General features: G+C 48.4%; 1 protein-coding gene and 1 long non-coding RNA gene across 5 annotated transcripts in view; one reads left to right on the forward strand and one right to left on the reverse strand.

The window, feature by feature from the left end:
• LOC121157439 (signal-regulatory protein beta-1-like) overlaps positions 1–17557 on the reverse strand; it is a 28424-nt gene that overhangs the window by 4870 nt on the left and 5997 nt on the right. For 2 of the 4 annotated variants that reach the window (XM_040981707.1, XM_040981706.1), the window contains exons 4-6: positions 16721–17059; positions 3429–3785; positions 356–676 (exon numbers count right to left, since the gene is read on the reverse strand). In XM_040981707.1, the coding sequence (XP_040837641.1) occupies positions 356–676; positions 3429–3785; positions 16721–17059 (1017 nt within the window). Of the gene's footprint in view, positions 1–355; positions 677–3428; positions 3786–9668; positions 11099–15078; positions 15583–15993; positions 16106–16720; positions 17060–17557 lie in introns of those variants that run through there. The other 2 variants (XM_040981708.1, XM_040981709.1) reach the window with 2 other exon arrangements.
• On the forward strand, positions 151–17489 carry LOC121157445. The gene is made up of 3 exons (XR_005884024.1): positions 151–184; positions 9378–9380; positions 17407–17489. It is a non-coding gene; the product is annotated as an uncharacterized LOC121157445 (long non-coding RNA).

Consider the following 17557-nt stretch of genomic DNA (forward strand, 5'->3'; position numbering starts at 1 on the left):
AGAAGGCTGAGGGAGAGGCTCCTATCAGGGTGACACCAAGTGACTCAACAAGTCCAAACCCTTGATGCAGGTGGAACAGCCCTGCAGTGACGTCACAAGCACAGGGGCTTGGCCCACACAGGTGCTCTGCTAGAACACTCTGCTATCAGTAGGATGAGTGAGTCAGCTGCATAGTGCTTGGCAGGTGTTCAATGGCAGCTGTCACTGAGAGGACAGGAAGCGACCAGCATCCTAGGTGCAAGGTGAGTAGACAGGTCTGCTGAGAATTGGATGCAGGAACTCCTGCCCAGTATATCTGACAAGAAACAGGCATTCTGGCTAGATGAGGGCATGGACAGGGCCTGTGGGAATCTACCTCGGATGGTGTCAGACAAGTTGGCAGTCCCTCGCAGAAGAGGCCTCCCCTGCAGCGTGACGTGGGCCACCTCACAGATGACCTGAGAGTGCACGTCCTCATTGGTCAGGATCACCTGCATGGTGCTGGAGATGTTGTAGGAGACGCTCTCTCCCGCAGGCTCCACGCTCATCTGCAAGGCCGAGAGCTCGTTCCCGTTCTTGAACCATCTCAGGCTGATGTTGCGGGGGGAGAAGCCATGGGACTTGCAGGTGAAGCTCACGGTCTGCTCAGGGGCTGCCCTGGCCATGGGCCCTGTCACTTCAGGGTTGGAGGGTTTGGCTACAAAAGGAGCATTCACACACAGGAAACAAGATAGTGATGGCCATGGTTACCACGGGCCAGGGACACAAATGCCACGTCCATGTATCATGCTGGGCAGCAGGTCCTTATTCTCATTCACAGAGGGGCAGGATGCTTAAGGTCTGACCGTGAGCAAGGGGCAGGATGCACAGATGGATTCTGACTCTGAATCCAGTCCTTCCCTATTAGGCCTGACTCCCCAGCCCTGCTCAGGAACACAGTCCTGGCTGTTCTCTCTCTGTGATCACACATCCCAGCTGCCTCACCTGAAAACCTTACTTTAGGGAAAGTGCTTCCATAAGCACCTGCAGGGACAGTGGCTCAGCACTGCTGCCCTCATGGCTGGAGCCAGGACACCTGCCCCCCAGAAGGTGGACTGGACACATGATGGCTCTATGTCTGTGAAACAGAACAGTAGGTGTTTCTCCCCAAGAGCTGCAGAAGGTCTGAGTGAAGCCAGGAGCACTATGGCCTTCGTTGCAGCACCCAAGATGCTGCACGCCACAGATTTCCTGTCACCTGGGTCTGGTTCTATCCAGAGCTCTCCCTGCAGGGATTAACAACTCTGCCTTTCCATAAGCATTCAAGCAGGTGCCAGACCTGTGCCCCTGGGAAGCGAGGGGAACCAGGGATCTTTTGTTGTGGGCAGCAAACAAAGATCAGAGAGCCCACAAAGCAGAGCTGGTCTATTTCTCAGCAGCTCCAAGTTCCAGGAACCAAAGCCCTGAGCAGGCAGAAGCACTTTGTGTCTCTACAAGCACACATGATGTATGTGTGGGGTGAGGTGAACTCCAAGAGCCCGGGCAGCCCTCCCTGCTCATGTGTACTAAAGGGTTCCCCACAGTGCTTGTACTCACACAAGTATATGCATATGTGAACATTTAACTTGCTCCCTGACACCCATCATATTAGGACTCAGCAATGTGAGTGTCGTTTGAACAAGTCATCTAGCCATCAGCAGCCAACATCCCTCCAGGATGAACCACAATCATCAGTACCATCTATGTTGTTCTTGAAGACCTTGATGCAGGCCACAGTGCTGCTTCAGCACATTAATCCTCCCCCAGCTCTGAGTGTGTTTATGGGACTCCCAGTGAGGGCTTCTTCATGGGACAAGTGACAGAGTATGTGTGACTGACCAGGAGTCCCACTTGTCCCCTGCGCACAAGTGGGAGAACCTGAAGAAGCTCCTTTTTCTGGGTTTGAATAGGGTCAGCTCCAGCCATTGAGGCCATTTGGGGAATTGAAGATCTTTCTCTGTCTCTCCTTTGCTCTCTGCAAGTCTGCTTTTCCATTTAATATAATTCTTCACCAAAATAATGAACACCTGTGGTTGTGCAGCAGCTCTGTTCTTTCCTGTCCTGAAGCTGCATGAGTATTCATATTGGAGAGGGCAAACAAGGCCACAGACAGAAGCTCTGAGGAGGGTCTCATTTCTGGCCTATGCAGCAACCACAGAATCTGAATGCAAACAGGAGAAGGAACTGCCCAGGGAGGTCTCACCCTCTTGAAGTTCATGAGGCATACAAACTGGCAGGCCAGCTGGCAAAGGCCCAGCAAGTTCACAGATGCCTCAGGTGTGATAGTGCTGGGAAATGGGGAGGATCCCGCAGGGCCTTGCGGGCTGTGCAGGGGGCAGGTCAGTGGCTGCAAGCTGTGCAAGGGGCAGGTCAGTGGCTGCAAGCTGTGCACGGGGTGGATCAGCGGCTGCAGGCTGTTCATGGGCTACAGGACTCCTGCTTTTCAGAAAGAAGTAGGTTTCAGACACTGAGGCCAAATATGACAAGCAAATCTGGGCTGTGTGGGAGGACCCTCAACCAGGCCTGGTGCTTCACCAGAGCTGTCCAGGCTCCTGCTATTCTGAAGCATCCACACCCTCAAAGCTGTTCTCAGACCCAGAACCAGTGGAATATCATTGTGGCTGAGGAACCCCACCACTTTTCCTCTATGACCTCAGGCTATGGGGCCCTGGCTCTGTTCTAGCACTTTCTAGTATAATAAAATTTCAAGTGCCCAGACCCTCAGCTTGCTTGAGTCTGAGATTCTGAAGAGTAGCAGAGATTGAGTCAACCTGGTCTGCCCAACCCGCATCCTCCTCAGGCCTAGAGAGGAAGTCACTGGCCCAAGGCTGGTCTGGCTGGTCTGGCTGAAGCCCCTGCTGCTGCTCTCAGCTCAGCTCTGTATGTAGGAGCAGGGGGAATGGAGCCTTGAGGTCCATCTGGGGAACCCTTTGTGTCCCGCCTAGGCCATAAAAGTGCCAGGCAGAGGGGCTACAGTTAAGTTCTCTAACCACTGCCTACATATGACCCTCAAGGCCAGCTCTGACCAAGGCATGACTGGGGCTCTATGGGGAGGTCATGCTGATGCCCATCTCACAGGTGGGGATGTGAGGACCTGAGGGGAGCCAGGAACTGCCCAGGATCACACATCCTGACAATAGCCCTGGAGTCAGGGTTTCCCATTCTGAGCTGGATGACTTCCTAAGAGGACCTCAAATCCTTCCCACTCTCCAAAAGGAGCCCTTGCTGATCAACATTTCACAGATGGGGAAGCTAGCACAGCCTCTGCAACCTCTGCTTTCCTGATCTATAGAAGGGGTGACATCAGGTTGGGACAATGAACTCCCATAATGCACTTGGTTCTCAGAGGCTGTCCTCAGAATGGAGAATGTTACAATGGACATGGGCCTGTTATCCCAACAGAAGCTGAAGGAAGTCTGCAGGGCACTCACCTTGCACAGACACCTGTGTGCCGGGTCCAGACTTAAACTCCACAACTCCTATACTCTCTCTCTGGAACTTCACGCAGTAGTAGATGCCTGTGTCTGCCGTGGTGATGTTGCTGATGCGGATGGAAAAATCCATGTTCTGTCGCTTTGTGAGGTCTGAAAGGGTTGTCACTCGGGGGTACTGGAGTCCTCTGTAGTCATAGATCATCTTCCGGTCTGGCCCAGCCCCCTTGAACCACCTTATGGGTCCCACGGGCAGCAGGGTGTTTACTCTGCAGCGCAGGGTCACCGAGTCTCCAGCTGCCACTGACACGGACTTGTCAGGCTGAGTCACCTGCAGCTCCTCCTCTGCTGCCCCTGCTGGGGGAGGAGACAGAGACCTTATCTATCCATCCTCATGGGAACCTGCTTACATCAGTAAGTGTGTGTCAGTCTTAGGATCACTTGCCCTAAAATATTCCAACTGGGCAAAGAAATTCTAACACAACGGATGATAAATAAAATAAAATACTTGACTCTTATAAATTGATAAATGGAACCCTATAAACTTTCAGTTTAAATAGTGAGTTCCAGAATCGATTAAAAAAGATATTTCAAGGATTCAAATGCATTATATAAAACTTAGTAAATAGATGATTATTACCAGTGTTTCTCAATTTTAAAATTCATTTATTTATTTTAAAGATTCATTTATTCATGTGAAAGTGTGAGTTGCAGAGAGGAGGAGAAATAGAAAGACATATGCTATCTGGAATCATCTGGTTCGCCCCAGTAGCTACAATGGCCAAATCTGGGCAAGCCATGGCTGGAAAATATCCCCTTGAGGTCTCCATGTGGGTGGAAAGGGCCCAGACATCCAGACTATCTTCTGCTGTCATCAAGAAAGTAACAGCTGGGTCCTAAGTGAGGCAACCGGGACAAGAAGTGGTATTCACATTGGATCTTGCCGTAAATGCAGCTCCTGCTTCTTCATGCTATGTAAAGCCTGGAAAGAAATTCAAGCTGTATATTGAGGGATTCCCGTGAGATGAATACAATTTTGTTCAGTTTAACTAGGTCTCCATATGAAGTCACTCGTATTAAACCACTGATTGTACTCAGTCAATGACTTTGTGCACATAGACCGGCTAACATGTTCTGTTCTTTTACAAGAAACTCTTAGCTGCCACTGGCTTCGGCTTTTGATATGGTGCTGTCCCTCCTTTCCATCAGACATAATATTTGCAGATAGGATCTTAGCAACAACCCCCTTCTCCCTTAATATAGATGAGGCATTACATGGTCATCACTCTCTTCCAAGACATTCATTTGAAACTCTTTACTAATGACACAGTATTTTAAACATTTTTTAAATTCTTTTAGGGTTTTGTTTTGATATTTTAAAGTTCTTTTGGGGGTTTCAGTAGCAGCATATTACCTTTATAGCAAACAGATTGGAAGTTTATGGTTGGATTGGGCTAGCAAGGTGACATTTCAGGTTAATCCTATGTCTGTAGTGCCAGCATACCATATTTGTATTCTAATTCTGATCCAGCTCACTGCTCATAACTTGGGAAAACACCAGGCCATGGGTGCCTGACCCGTGTGGGAGCCTGGAGGAAGCTCCTGGCACATGCCTTTGGATTGGCTCAGCTCCAGCCATTGCAGACATTTGGGGAGTGAACCAACAGATGGATGATCACATTTTCCATCTCTCTCTCTCCTCCTCTCCTTCTTCCTATAACTATGCCTTTCAAGTAAAAATAAGAGAAGACCATGGAGGAATTACATGTTTTTATTTTAGAACTTGACATCTGTAAAAATCAAAGCAGGGTGGTACTGGTATTGGAACAGACACTCTATACAAGGAATAGAAAAGAGAGCCAATACATAATCTCATTTATGCTTAATCGTTTTCCAGCAAAGTTGCCAAGGTTGTTCAGAGGGGGGAGCAACCCAGCTTCATTATTAAGTCAGATATCCACAGGCAAGTGTATGAATCTGGCACCTTACTTTACACCATATACAACATGGGTAGGGGTAGGCATGTTCCTGGGGAATCTGTGTTCTCCAGGACTTGGGGAGGGGTGAGTTATAGGGGATAGTGTGGAATGGCACAAGAGGGAATGAATAGGGATCTGAGGATTAATGTCCAGGTGAGAAATGTCTTCTGAGGCATCCCCATGTACTCACAGGCCTAGGTCACAGAACCACCATTGACAGTCAGACAGGGAGCAGGCAATGTGAGGCTGGAACAAGACACTACCTAGCATGGGAGTGAATTAGGTCTGAAGGCATAATCTGTGGAGTGGTATGTAAGCTCACTCATGTAAAACAGCAATCTGTTAGCATGAACAAGATCTGTGGCTGGGAACAGGCCTGGTTGGGGAGCTAAGCGGATGCTCCTGCAGGGATAGAGTTCCCACTGGTGAGTACAAGAGCCAGGATGGGGGTTAGCGGGCTGGGGTGGACATGACTACAGTCTCCTTGGACATGAACATGGACTGGATCTGGGGAGTGTTTGACTGGGCTAGACTCCAGCACCCACTGATACTCCTGAGAGACAGGGTGGGTGTAGAATGGGCTGGGCTACATCTTGACCCCTGCTGCAACACACGAGAGCTGTGGGCATAGACCAAGCATGGTTGGGCTGCAACACCCAACTGTAAGAACCAGACTAGGTATGGGCCAACTTGTTCCTACCTGATCAAGAGGTGGGCAAAGGCAAGATCTACCATGAGGAGGAGACCTGATCAGGAGCTTGGGGTACTCCTTTATCAGGATGCAGTCCATGCAGCTGACTGTTAGAACCAAGGCAAGGATCAGCCCAAACCAGGCCAGGTTACAGTACCCACCGGCACACATGTGGTCAGGTCTGTGGAAAGGCCAGGCTTGGTCAGGTTATATCCGCTGGCAGATCTGAGAACCAGAATGGAGTACAGGAGGGGCCAGGCTTGACACTAGCTATTTCTCACTGAGGCTGGGGACTGACTGGCCAGACTAGGATGTGGTACCCACTAGCAAGAGCTGGACCTGGGGGCGGGCTGAACTGAGCCAGGCTGAAATACCCACTGATGTATGCCAAGATGAGGTGAGCCAAGCCAGTCTGGTGGGTTCCAGGTCTGTGACCCTTGGGGATGGGAGGTCTGTGAGACCCAGGTCAGCTGGCCTGGGTCCTCAGGCCTACCTGAGCACTGAGTGCTGGGTCTGGATTTCTAAGCTTGCTGGCTTGGTGGGTTTCAGCTGTGTGATTCCCCGGTAGCAGAGGGTCCAGTAGGGCTGTGGTTGCTTGGCCAAGGTCATTTGGCCCTGGTCTTTGGTCCCACCCATGAGAACTGATCCTCGTCAGTGGAAAAGATGGAGCAGTAGACAGCTGGTTCAGATACACATGCAGTATATGGCAGCCCTTGGGACATGCAGAGGACATCTGGTACCATAGCAGTGGAAGGAAGAAGGAAGAGACTGGACAATTGCCCCAGCCAAACGATGGCAGCAAGTCAAAGCAAATCTGGATGAATGGAGACTCTAAGGTTGACGACAGTATCAGCCAGCTGACATTGGAAGGATTCCTCATTCGTGGATCAGCGAGATTGACAACATTTCAGAAATATCACAACCATCTGGACAGAGCCCTCATGCATGCACCACTTCGGGTTCATGCATTAATACTGACTGTTCTGCATCCCCAAGTACTGGGGTGGGTGGGAACTGGGTATGGCTTCTCCCTCTACCTCCGCCTCCCCCCAAGAAACAGGAAGAAGAAAGAAAATTTGGAAATAATGATCATACCATTTTCCTCAAACCCTAGATCCTTCTCATCCTGGTGAACTTTGTAAACATCATCTAAATAAAATAAATTATATATTTAAAAAAATTAAAAAATTCTTGTGACTCATCCACAATATTAAAACATGGACAATGGAGGGGAATATCCATTTCTCAAAAAAAATATACAAACATTCAAGGAAGAGACACAATGCTTAGATACACTGGTAATTAAGGATAATGAAATCCATGACCACAATGAGATGCCCCTCACACTCTTTAGTATAGCTAACAGCAAAGCAAAAAACTGAGGGAAACAAAACAGAAATATAAACTAGCAAGTGGAAGCAAGGATGTGGACATATTGGACCCTCTCTTCATTGCTGGTAAGAACACAAAACAGGCAGCTGCGATGGAAGACCATGACAGTTCCCTAAAGATTTAAATTTTAGCAAAACTTATTTCTTTGAAAGACAGAGATGTAGGGAAAAGGAGAGGAGAAGAGGGAGGAGAGAGACAGATAAGAGAGAGAGAGAGAGAGAGAGAAGGAATCTTCTATTTGCTGGTTTACTCCCCAAGTGGCCCTGGCCAAACCCAGGAGCCACAAGTTCCATCCAGTTCTCCCACATGGGTGGCATGTTCCAAGCACTTGGCCCTTCTTCTGCTATTTTTCTCACATTCATTAGCGGGAACCTGGATTGAAAGAACAGTTATGACTTGAACAGCGCTCATATGGGATGCCAATGTCACAGGCTGTGGCATCACCTGCTATGTCTCAATACCATCACCTCTCTAAAATTCAAACATAGAATAACCCAATGATGCAGCAATTCCACTCTTAGGTATAAACCCTCAACAACTAAAAAGCAGAGGCTCAGAGACGTTTCCACCAAAGTTCACAGCATTGTTATCCACAGTAGCCAAAACAGAACAGAAACAACCCCAATCTCCTTCCACAGATGAATGAACAAGTGTGGTGCATAATTACAGTGTATGTTCTATTACCCAAACAAACGATGACATTTTGATCTGTCCTATGACATGCTGGAACTTTGAAGATATTTTGTGAAGGGAAATAAGCCAGATACAAAAGGACAAAGACATGATTCTGCTCACATGAAGTACCTGGCACAGGTCGATTTACAGAGACAAACACAAAATAGGCCCACCAGGCCGGAGAAAAAGGAGTTTGGGTGTAATGTTTCTGTTTGGGATGTGAAGAAGCTTTTAGAAAGGGATGTTGATGATGGTTCTCCAAAAAGAAAGGAGTGCCACTGAATTGTGTGCGTAGAGCAATTAAAATAGTAGGTTTTATATCAGGCATGTTTTAATACAATATAAATGTACCTAAAAATGGTAGCCTATGTAAAACTTTGCAATTAAAGTAGATAATTCAATGGAAAATATGAACTATGAGGATGAAAAGTGCCACAAGTAAAGAGAGAGAAAAAACAACTGGGCCAAGCAAGCAAGGAAACAGGGGAACCAGAGCTGGAGTTTCCAAAAGAATTGTGAGTAGTTGCTTAGGACCACGTGGCTATGTTTGGACAAGAAATTCTGAGTGGAAGGGACATGGGTCACCCTGGGCTGCAAGACACTCTGGTTCAATATCTCTGCCTACTGACTATGGATGCTGGGAGAAATGCAATATCCTTTCTTACATAAGATGTCCTAAAAAAAAAAAAAACTGGTAAAAATATCTTGACAATAGGATGCTAGACTCTCTGCCAGGTTTCTTGCCCACAGTGTCAGGGTACACTTAAATAGCAGAATGTTGGACTTATGACTGTTTCTGAAGAGCTATACTATTGTAATAATATAGGAGAAAGCAGTGGGAGTGGATGAGGTAATTAGGGAAGGGATAGGATACTGGGAGGCTGTGAGCACATGGAGTGCTGAAGACTAAGCCTGTCCTGCCAGAAGAGCCCCACCACAGAGCCCCTGCCACCAGCCTTCATGCAGCGTGTATCACAGGGACACTCTGCGAAGCTAGACTCCTGCTCTCTCAGCCCTGGGGGAGGGGGTGGCATCACAGCAAGCCCCAGGTGGAGAATAGCCAGCACTCTGGGGTCAGCACCACGGCACAGGAGAGGAGGGGTATGTGGGAGCTGTGAACAGGGGCTCCCCAGGCTGCAGAAACCAAATCCCTGGCCGGGAGCCAAGCAGTGCTGGCAGCTGGCTCTGAGCTCACTCTGTGGTCATAGGCAGATGGTATGGCCACTTGAACCCTCATGCCTTGTGAGAATTGAAACGATAACCCTTCTGAAATAATCCTGCCAAGAAAAAATATGATGGGAGTGTAAGTAATAATTACTACTGCCATGGCTTCAGCATTTCTGCTTTGATGCTCTGGCCATTGCTGCAGAGAAAATGCTCCAGTTCCCCTTTCTCTGTCCTCAGCAATGCCCAGCCCTTGGCCTTTCACAGCATTCTCTGTCCGGGAGTCCCTGGAAGTTGCTGGGCAGGAGGATGAATCATGTGCTCCCCAGCAGAACTCACCTGTCAGTTCCAGCAGTAGAGTCAGCAGCAGGAAAGGATGAGGATGGTGGGGCTGGGAGGCAGGGGCAGGCATGACGCAGACTTGAGGAGCCTGCCTGGTCCAAAGGTCTGTGCTGGCAGGGATCCTGGGCTACTCTGGGGAGGGAAGAGTGCTGTGCCTGCCACACCACCACGAGAGGAACTAGCTGCAATAGCAAACAGTTTCCGGCTGCATGGCTTGTAGTTTCTCATTCTTGATTTTCAGAGACATTAGGACAGCAGAAGCAGTGCTTCCTTCTTGCCTAGGGTGTGAACCCCTTCCATTTTGTCCTTTGAGGCATCTTGAAGTCTTCTTGCTAACTTCCTACTTGGGAGTCCCACACAGAAAAGATTTGTGGTTGTAGGCTGTACTCCAACTTCCAAAGCCCTGGAATGTGGTTGGCTTGTGGCTTGGCTCTGTGCCAGCTTCAACAGGGACTCCCTATAAGCTAGCAGCAGGAGGAGGGACCCCTGGACCTGCTCAGTACGGGAGAAGAACCAGGTCTGCTCTGGACCAGATCCTTGTTGTAGAACCCATTCCAGTCACCACCGTGTGCCATGAGAGTGAGGAGAGAGCCAGGACGAAGACCTTGATCCAAGCAGGTAATGCCTAGGAGTCACTGTACCTTCCTATTCTTGTACATGGTGGCTAAAAATTACACAGCTCCAGCTCCCCCAGCCATCCTGGTCCTTCTAATGTGGCAGGGTAGAGTGGGGGACATGGTGATGCCCTTGTGACATTCACAGCACACTGCTAACCAAAAGCCCTAGTCATGGACTTTGGATGCTCCCTCCTCCCCACCACACCACAGAAGGCCTGTTGATGGCAGTTAGCTTTAGCACGTATGTCAACTCCAGCTATTAGGATACGCGACAAGGCTATTGAAAAGCAAAATACACCATGGGAACATGGAACAGGAACCAGAACCAAAGTAGTGTATGGCAGAAATGTTGCAATTGCCAGACCAGAATTGAGAAAATAAATGAAACCACAATATGCAAAGTGCTTTGGAAGGAAAAGTAGAAAACAGGCTGGAACAGTGAGGAAATGAAAGCCGCAAGGCTGAAATTCTAAGGCAAGAAAAAGAGACATGGTGGGAATCAAAAGCCCAGAGCAGAAGTGAGGAATGCATGTCATGGGGCATGGAAGGGACAGCATCTCCAAGGTTGAGGACAAAACAGTAGAAAACCACAAAAGCAAAAAGCCGGGGGCGGGGGCGGAGAGAATGTTCAGAGAGTATTCCCAAAGCAGTGGCCGATTAAAGCAGTGTACGTGATGCTTAAACGCTTTCTGTAAGGAGGAGCTCCTTGGTCTATGGTTGAAGAGCCCAACACTCAGCCAAGCCCAGTCCTGCAGGCTGCTGTGCCCAAAAAGATTTTCTTTACTTTTTGACTTATCCTTTTTTCTTCTCCTTCTCTCCTTCCTCCCTGACTTATTTTCTCTTTTAAGAAAGGGATCAAGCGGGACCAATGTTGCTACCCAGTGGGTTAAGCTACCACATCCCATAAATTGATGCACCAATTGCAGTCCCAGCTGCTTGATACCACATCCAGCTCCCTGTTAATGTGCCCAGGAAGGCAGCAGAAGATGGGCCAAGTGCTTGGGGCCCTACCACCTATGTGTTAGATCGATGGCTCTTTAGGCTCCTGGCTCTAGCTTGGCCCAACTTTTGCCAGAGCAGCCATTTGGGGAGTGAACCGGCAGATAGAAAATTTCTCTCTCCCTATTCTTCTGCATATAAATCTTTTACACAATTCAGAGGCCAAAACAGTTCCTCCTTTCTTGGTCTCTCCCCTTATCATTCTACCTTTCAAACAAATAAATATGTTTACAAAGAATCAAAAAAACATTATTTAAAAACTGAAACCTTAATGTTCTAAGCAAAGGCTCATTTTTACTGAATGAAAAAATCTCTGTTTCTTCCACTTTCAGAGTTTGTCAGGAGAAGCATCCATTCTGTTTTGTCCTGTAGGATTTCTGGGCAGTTGGACTCTATCCTGAGTGCCTTGTAGGAGCGATGGGCAATACACACCCGCACATCTTCTCCTCTATGTATTCCAGGGACGGGGCGATCTGTAGTTCGGTCTCAGGATGATGATCTTGGACTGTCTGAGGATTCCTCTGTGGTGGAGAAAGAGGAGCTGACCCAAATCGCACCCATGGCCAGCTCTCCTATTGGTGTGATTTTTAAAAAATTATTTATTTTTATTTTGCCTTTTTTAAAATTTAAGGATGTGTATAGTACCTGTAATAAAGACTATATTATCCAGATGTGAAGACACAGTGCAGTATGTGTTAGTCCTTTCATGAAGCTAAGTTCTCTTCAGGATAAATTTGCCACAATAAGCCAAAACAATAGATGCAGAAAGGCATCTAGGACGTCTTTTATTCCAGCAGGATAGGGATGGGAGAAGAGGCAGAGGGAGAGAGGTGCCATGGTGACAGGAGGCGGCTAAAAGGGAAGCCTGGAGCAAGGTGAAGAAGAATGGAAGAGCCTGAGGGGGAAGGGGCAGCACAGGAAGGAACACACTCTCCAGGAGTGTACCATTTTTTGTGGTCGGGGGCAGGCGTCATGGGGCTGGGAGGGATTGGTGGATAGGATTGTCAGGGCCACAGGGGATTGTTAGGTACTGTGGAGATTAGGGAAAGAGAGGGCGAGGGTTTGGTGGGCGTGGTTGTCAAGTGAGGCACAATGAGATTATAGCAGATTGGTGCAAACAAGGTTACAAAGTTACAACAGACTCCCAGAAAACAAAATTTGACCCGGAAGGACTGGAAGCCTAAGGAAGCCAACCTAGGGGAAGCAGATATTTGAAATAGATGTTAGAGCCACTACTCATTTTATGCATCTACTTCCAAATCAAACATGGACTTCCAATGAGACTGTTAAATATATCTTGACAATAGGATGCTGGACTCTCTGGCACTGTCCATACCTAAAATGTCAGGATACACTTAAATAGCAGAGTGACAGACTGATGACTATTTATGAAGGACTGTACTACTGTAATAGCATAGGGGAAATCGGGGGGAAGGGGAGGGCAGGGGAAATTGGGGGGAAGGGGAGGGTGGGGAAATCCCAGAGCCAATGGACTGTATAAAATAAATAACTGGTTTTTTGTTTGTTTGTTTGTTTACGTAACCCAGTGATTCCTTTTCCACATTGGTCTTGCCTATTGAGTTGAAACGCCCATCATCTCCTTGACCTGTTGCCTGCTGTGGTTAGGTGACAGCTGTCCTCCAGTGGATGGTCAGGGCCCCTCCACTGTTGACTCTGACTGGGAGGCTGAGATCCAGGGTGAGAGAGTCCGATTCTGAGGCCGGCCTCTAGACCAGAAGTTTTGCTGGTTCAGATTTGAGTTTTGGGCCTTGTGACACCTGTAGCTCTGAGCTGGAGTTCAATGCTGATGGATCTTGTCTCAGGGACAAGCGCAACAACATGGCTGCTCACAACCATTGGGGATGGATTAGGATGAAAACAGATTTGGGCGATTACTGGTGTTTCAGACATTGCAGAAAAAAAAATCGTAGAATATTCAAATACTAGGTAGCTTATTATCCAGAGTATTCCAGAAAACCAGAACTAATGGGATAGAAAGAAAGAACTAAGAACTATGAACTAAAGCATCACAGATCAGAGGGTACTTGATATGAGATTGCTTCAAAGAATTATAGAAGCCGAGAAGTTCCACAATCTGCTTGTTGCCGACTGGAAAAATCAGAGTTCATTGTCGATCCCTCACTCCATGCCTGAAGGCCTCAGAACTCCAGATACTGATGGCTAAGAACAGAAGACAGGCAGCCCAGCTCCAGACAACAGACTGAACATACCTGTCCTCAGCCTTAATTCATTTTTCAAGAAAAAAAATGTATTTATTTTCATTGAGAGAGTTACACAGAGAGAAAGAGAGAAAGGCAGATGTAAAGTACTTCCATCCGTTGGTTTATTCCACAGGTGACTGTAATGGCAATGGCAAGGGCTGGGCCAGGCTGCAGCCAGGAGCTTCCTCTGGGTCTCCCACGTGGATGTCAGGCACCCAGACACCTGGGCCATCCTCTGCTGCTTTTCCCAAGCCATCAGCAGGGAGTTGGCTCTGAAGCAGAGCAGCGTGGTCTCGAATCAGCACCCACAGGGGAGGGTAGCATCACAGACAGTGGCTTTATCTGTCCTCAGCCTTTTTGTTCTGTGGGTACCCTCAGGGGACTCTACAGTGCCCACCCACACTGAATGATAGTAGAGCTTTCTCATTCAGTCCAATGATACGTTGATTCAAATACCAATTTCTTCAGGAAAGCCCCTCCCAGACATAACTAGGAATATGCTTTACCTGTCCTCTGAGTAACCCTTAGTTTAATCAAGTTAGTTGACACCTACAAAGAACCATCCAGGGAGACCCGTTGTGTGGGTGAATTGGAACAATCTACACAGTGGCAATATAAAAGTGATATATGGGTTTAACACAATGCCTATCAACATCTCAGCCATAGGTTTGTAGGTACAGATGAAATCTTTCAAGCATGTATACAGGCAGACTAGGAGAAGGAAAGAGAGATGAGTGTAAAACAGTTTTGAAAACAGAAGAAAACAGGAGGGCTACTGCACTCCATTTTAAGCGTAGTTCAGATGCAGTAGTCAGAAGTGCATGGCAGTGGCAAGTGACAGACACACGGACCAATGGAAAACAACAAAGAATTCAGAAACAAAGTCCCAAACGGACAGCTTTCTCCAACAGGCCAAGCAATTCAACAGAGGAGGAATTCATTCCTAACAAAAGAAAGTCTTTAAAAAAATAATAAAAAAAAAAGGGAATCCTTAGCCCCTCCACCACTGGAATGGGCTTACATTCGCTGGTGAGGTATCAGGAGTTTTGCCACCTGATGGTAAACTGTTGGTAGCCTGAAGCTATCCATGTGGGAAGTATTTTCATCCCCAGAATTAATCTTTATTAATCTGTTCTGTCAGTTGTTAGATATCACTACCTCACCACTGGGTTTTGCATGCTTTTCTTTAAATTTTTAATTTATGTTTACACTTGATCTTAGCCAAAAGGCAGAAAAGCGATGATTTTTTTATTTTTAAGAAATTATTTACTTGAAAGGTAGAGTTACAGAGAGAGGGACAGAGAGAGAGAGAGGGATAATGGGAGAGGGAGACAGAGAGAAACAGAGGGAGAAGGAGAGATAGAGATACTGAGAGAGAGAGAGCACATTTCTATTAGCTGGGTCAAACCCAAATGCCCACAGCATCCAGAACTGAGCCAGGACTAAGATAGGAGTCAGAACTCTGTCTGGTCTCCCGTGTGGTCTGGCAGGGAGCCATCACCCGCTGCCTCTAGGGGACACAGTCACAGAAAGCTTTAATCAGAGCTGCAACTTGAACCAAGTACTCTGACCAGACGTACAGGCGTCCCCAGCAGCATCTTACTTGCTGCACCAAGCATGGTCCCAGATGGACTAGCTCTAGAAAGGGTTAACCAGAACCTGTGTGGCTTAAGGCCAAGCCCAAGGTGACAAGAGGTGTTCTGACGCTTTAGAGCTGCCTTGTTGCTCAGTTCCTGGAGAGGTGCCAAGAGTCAGGGTCCAGAGCCAGTTACCTTGGCCCTTGCCAGCACCACAAATGCAGACCCAGCTGTCCAGGAAACTGGGAAGGAGGAGTAGGAGCCATGGACAGGTGGATGTCACAGAAAGGGAGGTGAGCAGAGTTTACAGAAGCTTCTCAAGGATTTCTTCTCTTGGGCTGAGCCCCTCAGAACAGGTTTCCTTGTGGCAGGAGAGGACTGGAACAGCTGCGATAAAATGCTCCACAGGGATCACTGCTCATCTTCACGGGCTGTCCGCTGGCTCTGGGCTGTCTGCTGGCTCTGCGCTGTCCTTGCAGTTGCTGGCCCTGGATGCCTGTGGGAATGTATGGGCAGCCCCTGAGATAGGCATTTGGCCCTCAGCCTTCATCCTTAGCTCCTCCTTTCCTGTCCCTTTTCTTTCTGTTTGAGTCAGCTAGCCTGGAGCTTCTGACATTCCTTTAAATGAGACACAACTCTTACTCCAGAATCCAGCTAATGGAAAAGCAGCCTGCAAAGAACTTATCCTCCCCACCTGGGACTCTGTAGTCCCATGCCTCATGTGAAACCCCTTGACTTAGCCTACCTCTGGCAGTTCATACACTTCTTGCAAACTGGGCACCTTGCAGCAGATCCCCAAGGTGGCATACGACACCTGCATTCTTGTGTAGACCTGGCTGGCCCTGACATTGTGGACATGTCCCCTGGGCCAGCCTGCTGACCCTGCCCTCCCTCTCCCACAATTTACCCTGAGGTCTTCTGCTTCTTGAAGACAAGGATGGCAGAGACTCCAAGAACCAGCAGCACCTTGGGACCTAGCAGGAGAGCTATGAAGAGTGAAGCAGGAGATGACACCTCACCTGGAGATCAGAAGAGAGGAGCAGCCATTGGAGGACCCTCACTGGCCCATCTGAGGCTGCTGGACCCTGCATCCTGACCTGACTGAAGCCCAAAGCAGAACCTGGTGAAGGGGGTCCCCATGCCCTGTCATTTGTGTCTCATGCTGCAGAGAAAGCATCATCTATCACCATTTGCACAATAGGAAATGAATGCAATGTATAGTTCTAAGCTGCTAAGAAAACTCAACTCATAAAAATTCTAGCTTCTAAAATGATTGTTGGAGGCCCATGGTTCTCATGGGGTATTCTATAAAGCCCTGAGAGATGCCTGTGGCAGGACAGTAGAGTGGCCTCTTCCTGCTTCTCCAGGAAACGCCTGCCACTCACATGGGTTCCTCCAGCTGCTGATGCCAGAACAGCAATAGGACGTCATGACATGTCCCAACCTCTGAGCCATGGTGACTCTTGGAGTATGGCTTTGGAGGAGGGAGCTGGCTTTAAAACTCTGCTTGATGTTTACAATCTTCTAGATAACTCTACAAGAAGGAGGACTATTACTTCTCACATATTTTGAAAAAAGGATAAAGTTAAAATAAAATTTCATAACAGCCAGGCCAGCCTGAGGGGTGGCCTCACCATCACTGATGTTGGTGTTTGAGTCGGGCTCCTTGGGCTGGGCCGAGACCTGCAGTTTGTGCTTTCTGGTGACTGCCGGCTGCCCGTCATGCGCCACCTGGCAGGAAATCACCATGTCCTCCCTGTGGACGGAGTTGTTCACCAGGAGCCAGCTCGTGCGGTTGTAGGTCCCGTCCTTGTTCTCCACCTCTGTCCAGGATGTCTCTGGCCGGGACGCGTTTCCATTCTCCAGCCAGGTCAGCCGCATGCTCTTGGGGTAGAACTTGTCCACGTGGCAGGTGACATTCACCTGGGTCCCTGCCCCCATGGGCTGCTGTGTGACCTCAATGTTGGGGGGAACTGAAATAGTACGTGCAGATGCTGGAGGAGAAGGGGCTGAGTGACAGGGCCCCCAGTTCACTAGGGAGGCTTACCAGGATGAGAGCACCACTGAAACAGGGCCAGGCATGTAGCAGGCACTCAAACATGAAGGGACTCATCATGCAAGTGGCAGCAGTACATGCAGAGGAGCTAAGGACAGGGAACTCCTAACAGGGTGTCACTGAGTGACTCAACAAGCCCAAAATTTTGATGCAGGTAGAAGAGCCTCTGCACTTACATCACCGAGCACAGGGGCCTGGCCCACACAGGTGCTTGCTAGAACCCTGCTATCAGGAGGATAAGTAGAGCCATCTACATAGTGCTAGGCAGGTGTTCAATGGCAGCTGTCACTGAGAGGACAGGAAGTGACCAGCACCCCTAGGTGCAAGGTGAGTAGACAGGTCTGCTGAGAATTGGATGAAGCAACTGAGGCATCAAGCAAAGCTGGCAGGGAAAAAACATGCCGGTCAGATATGG

The sequence above is a fragment of the Ochotona curzoniae genome, unplaced genomic scaffold, assembly GCF_017591425.1.
Source record: "Ochotona curzoniae isolate NIBS_2020 unplaced genomic scaffold, NIBS_Ocur_1.0 contig_3520, whole genome shotgun sequence".
NCBI lineage: Eukaryota > Metazoa > Chordata > Mammalia > Lagomorpha > Ochotonidae > Ochotona > Ochotona curzoniae.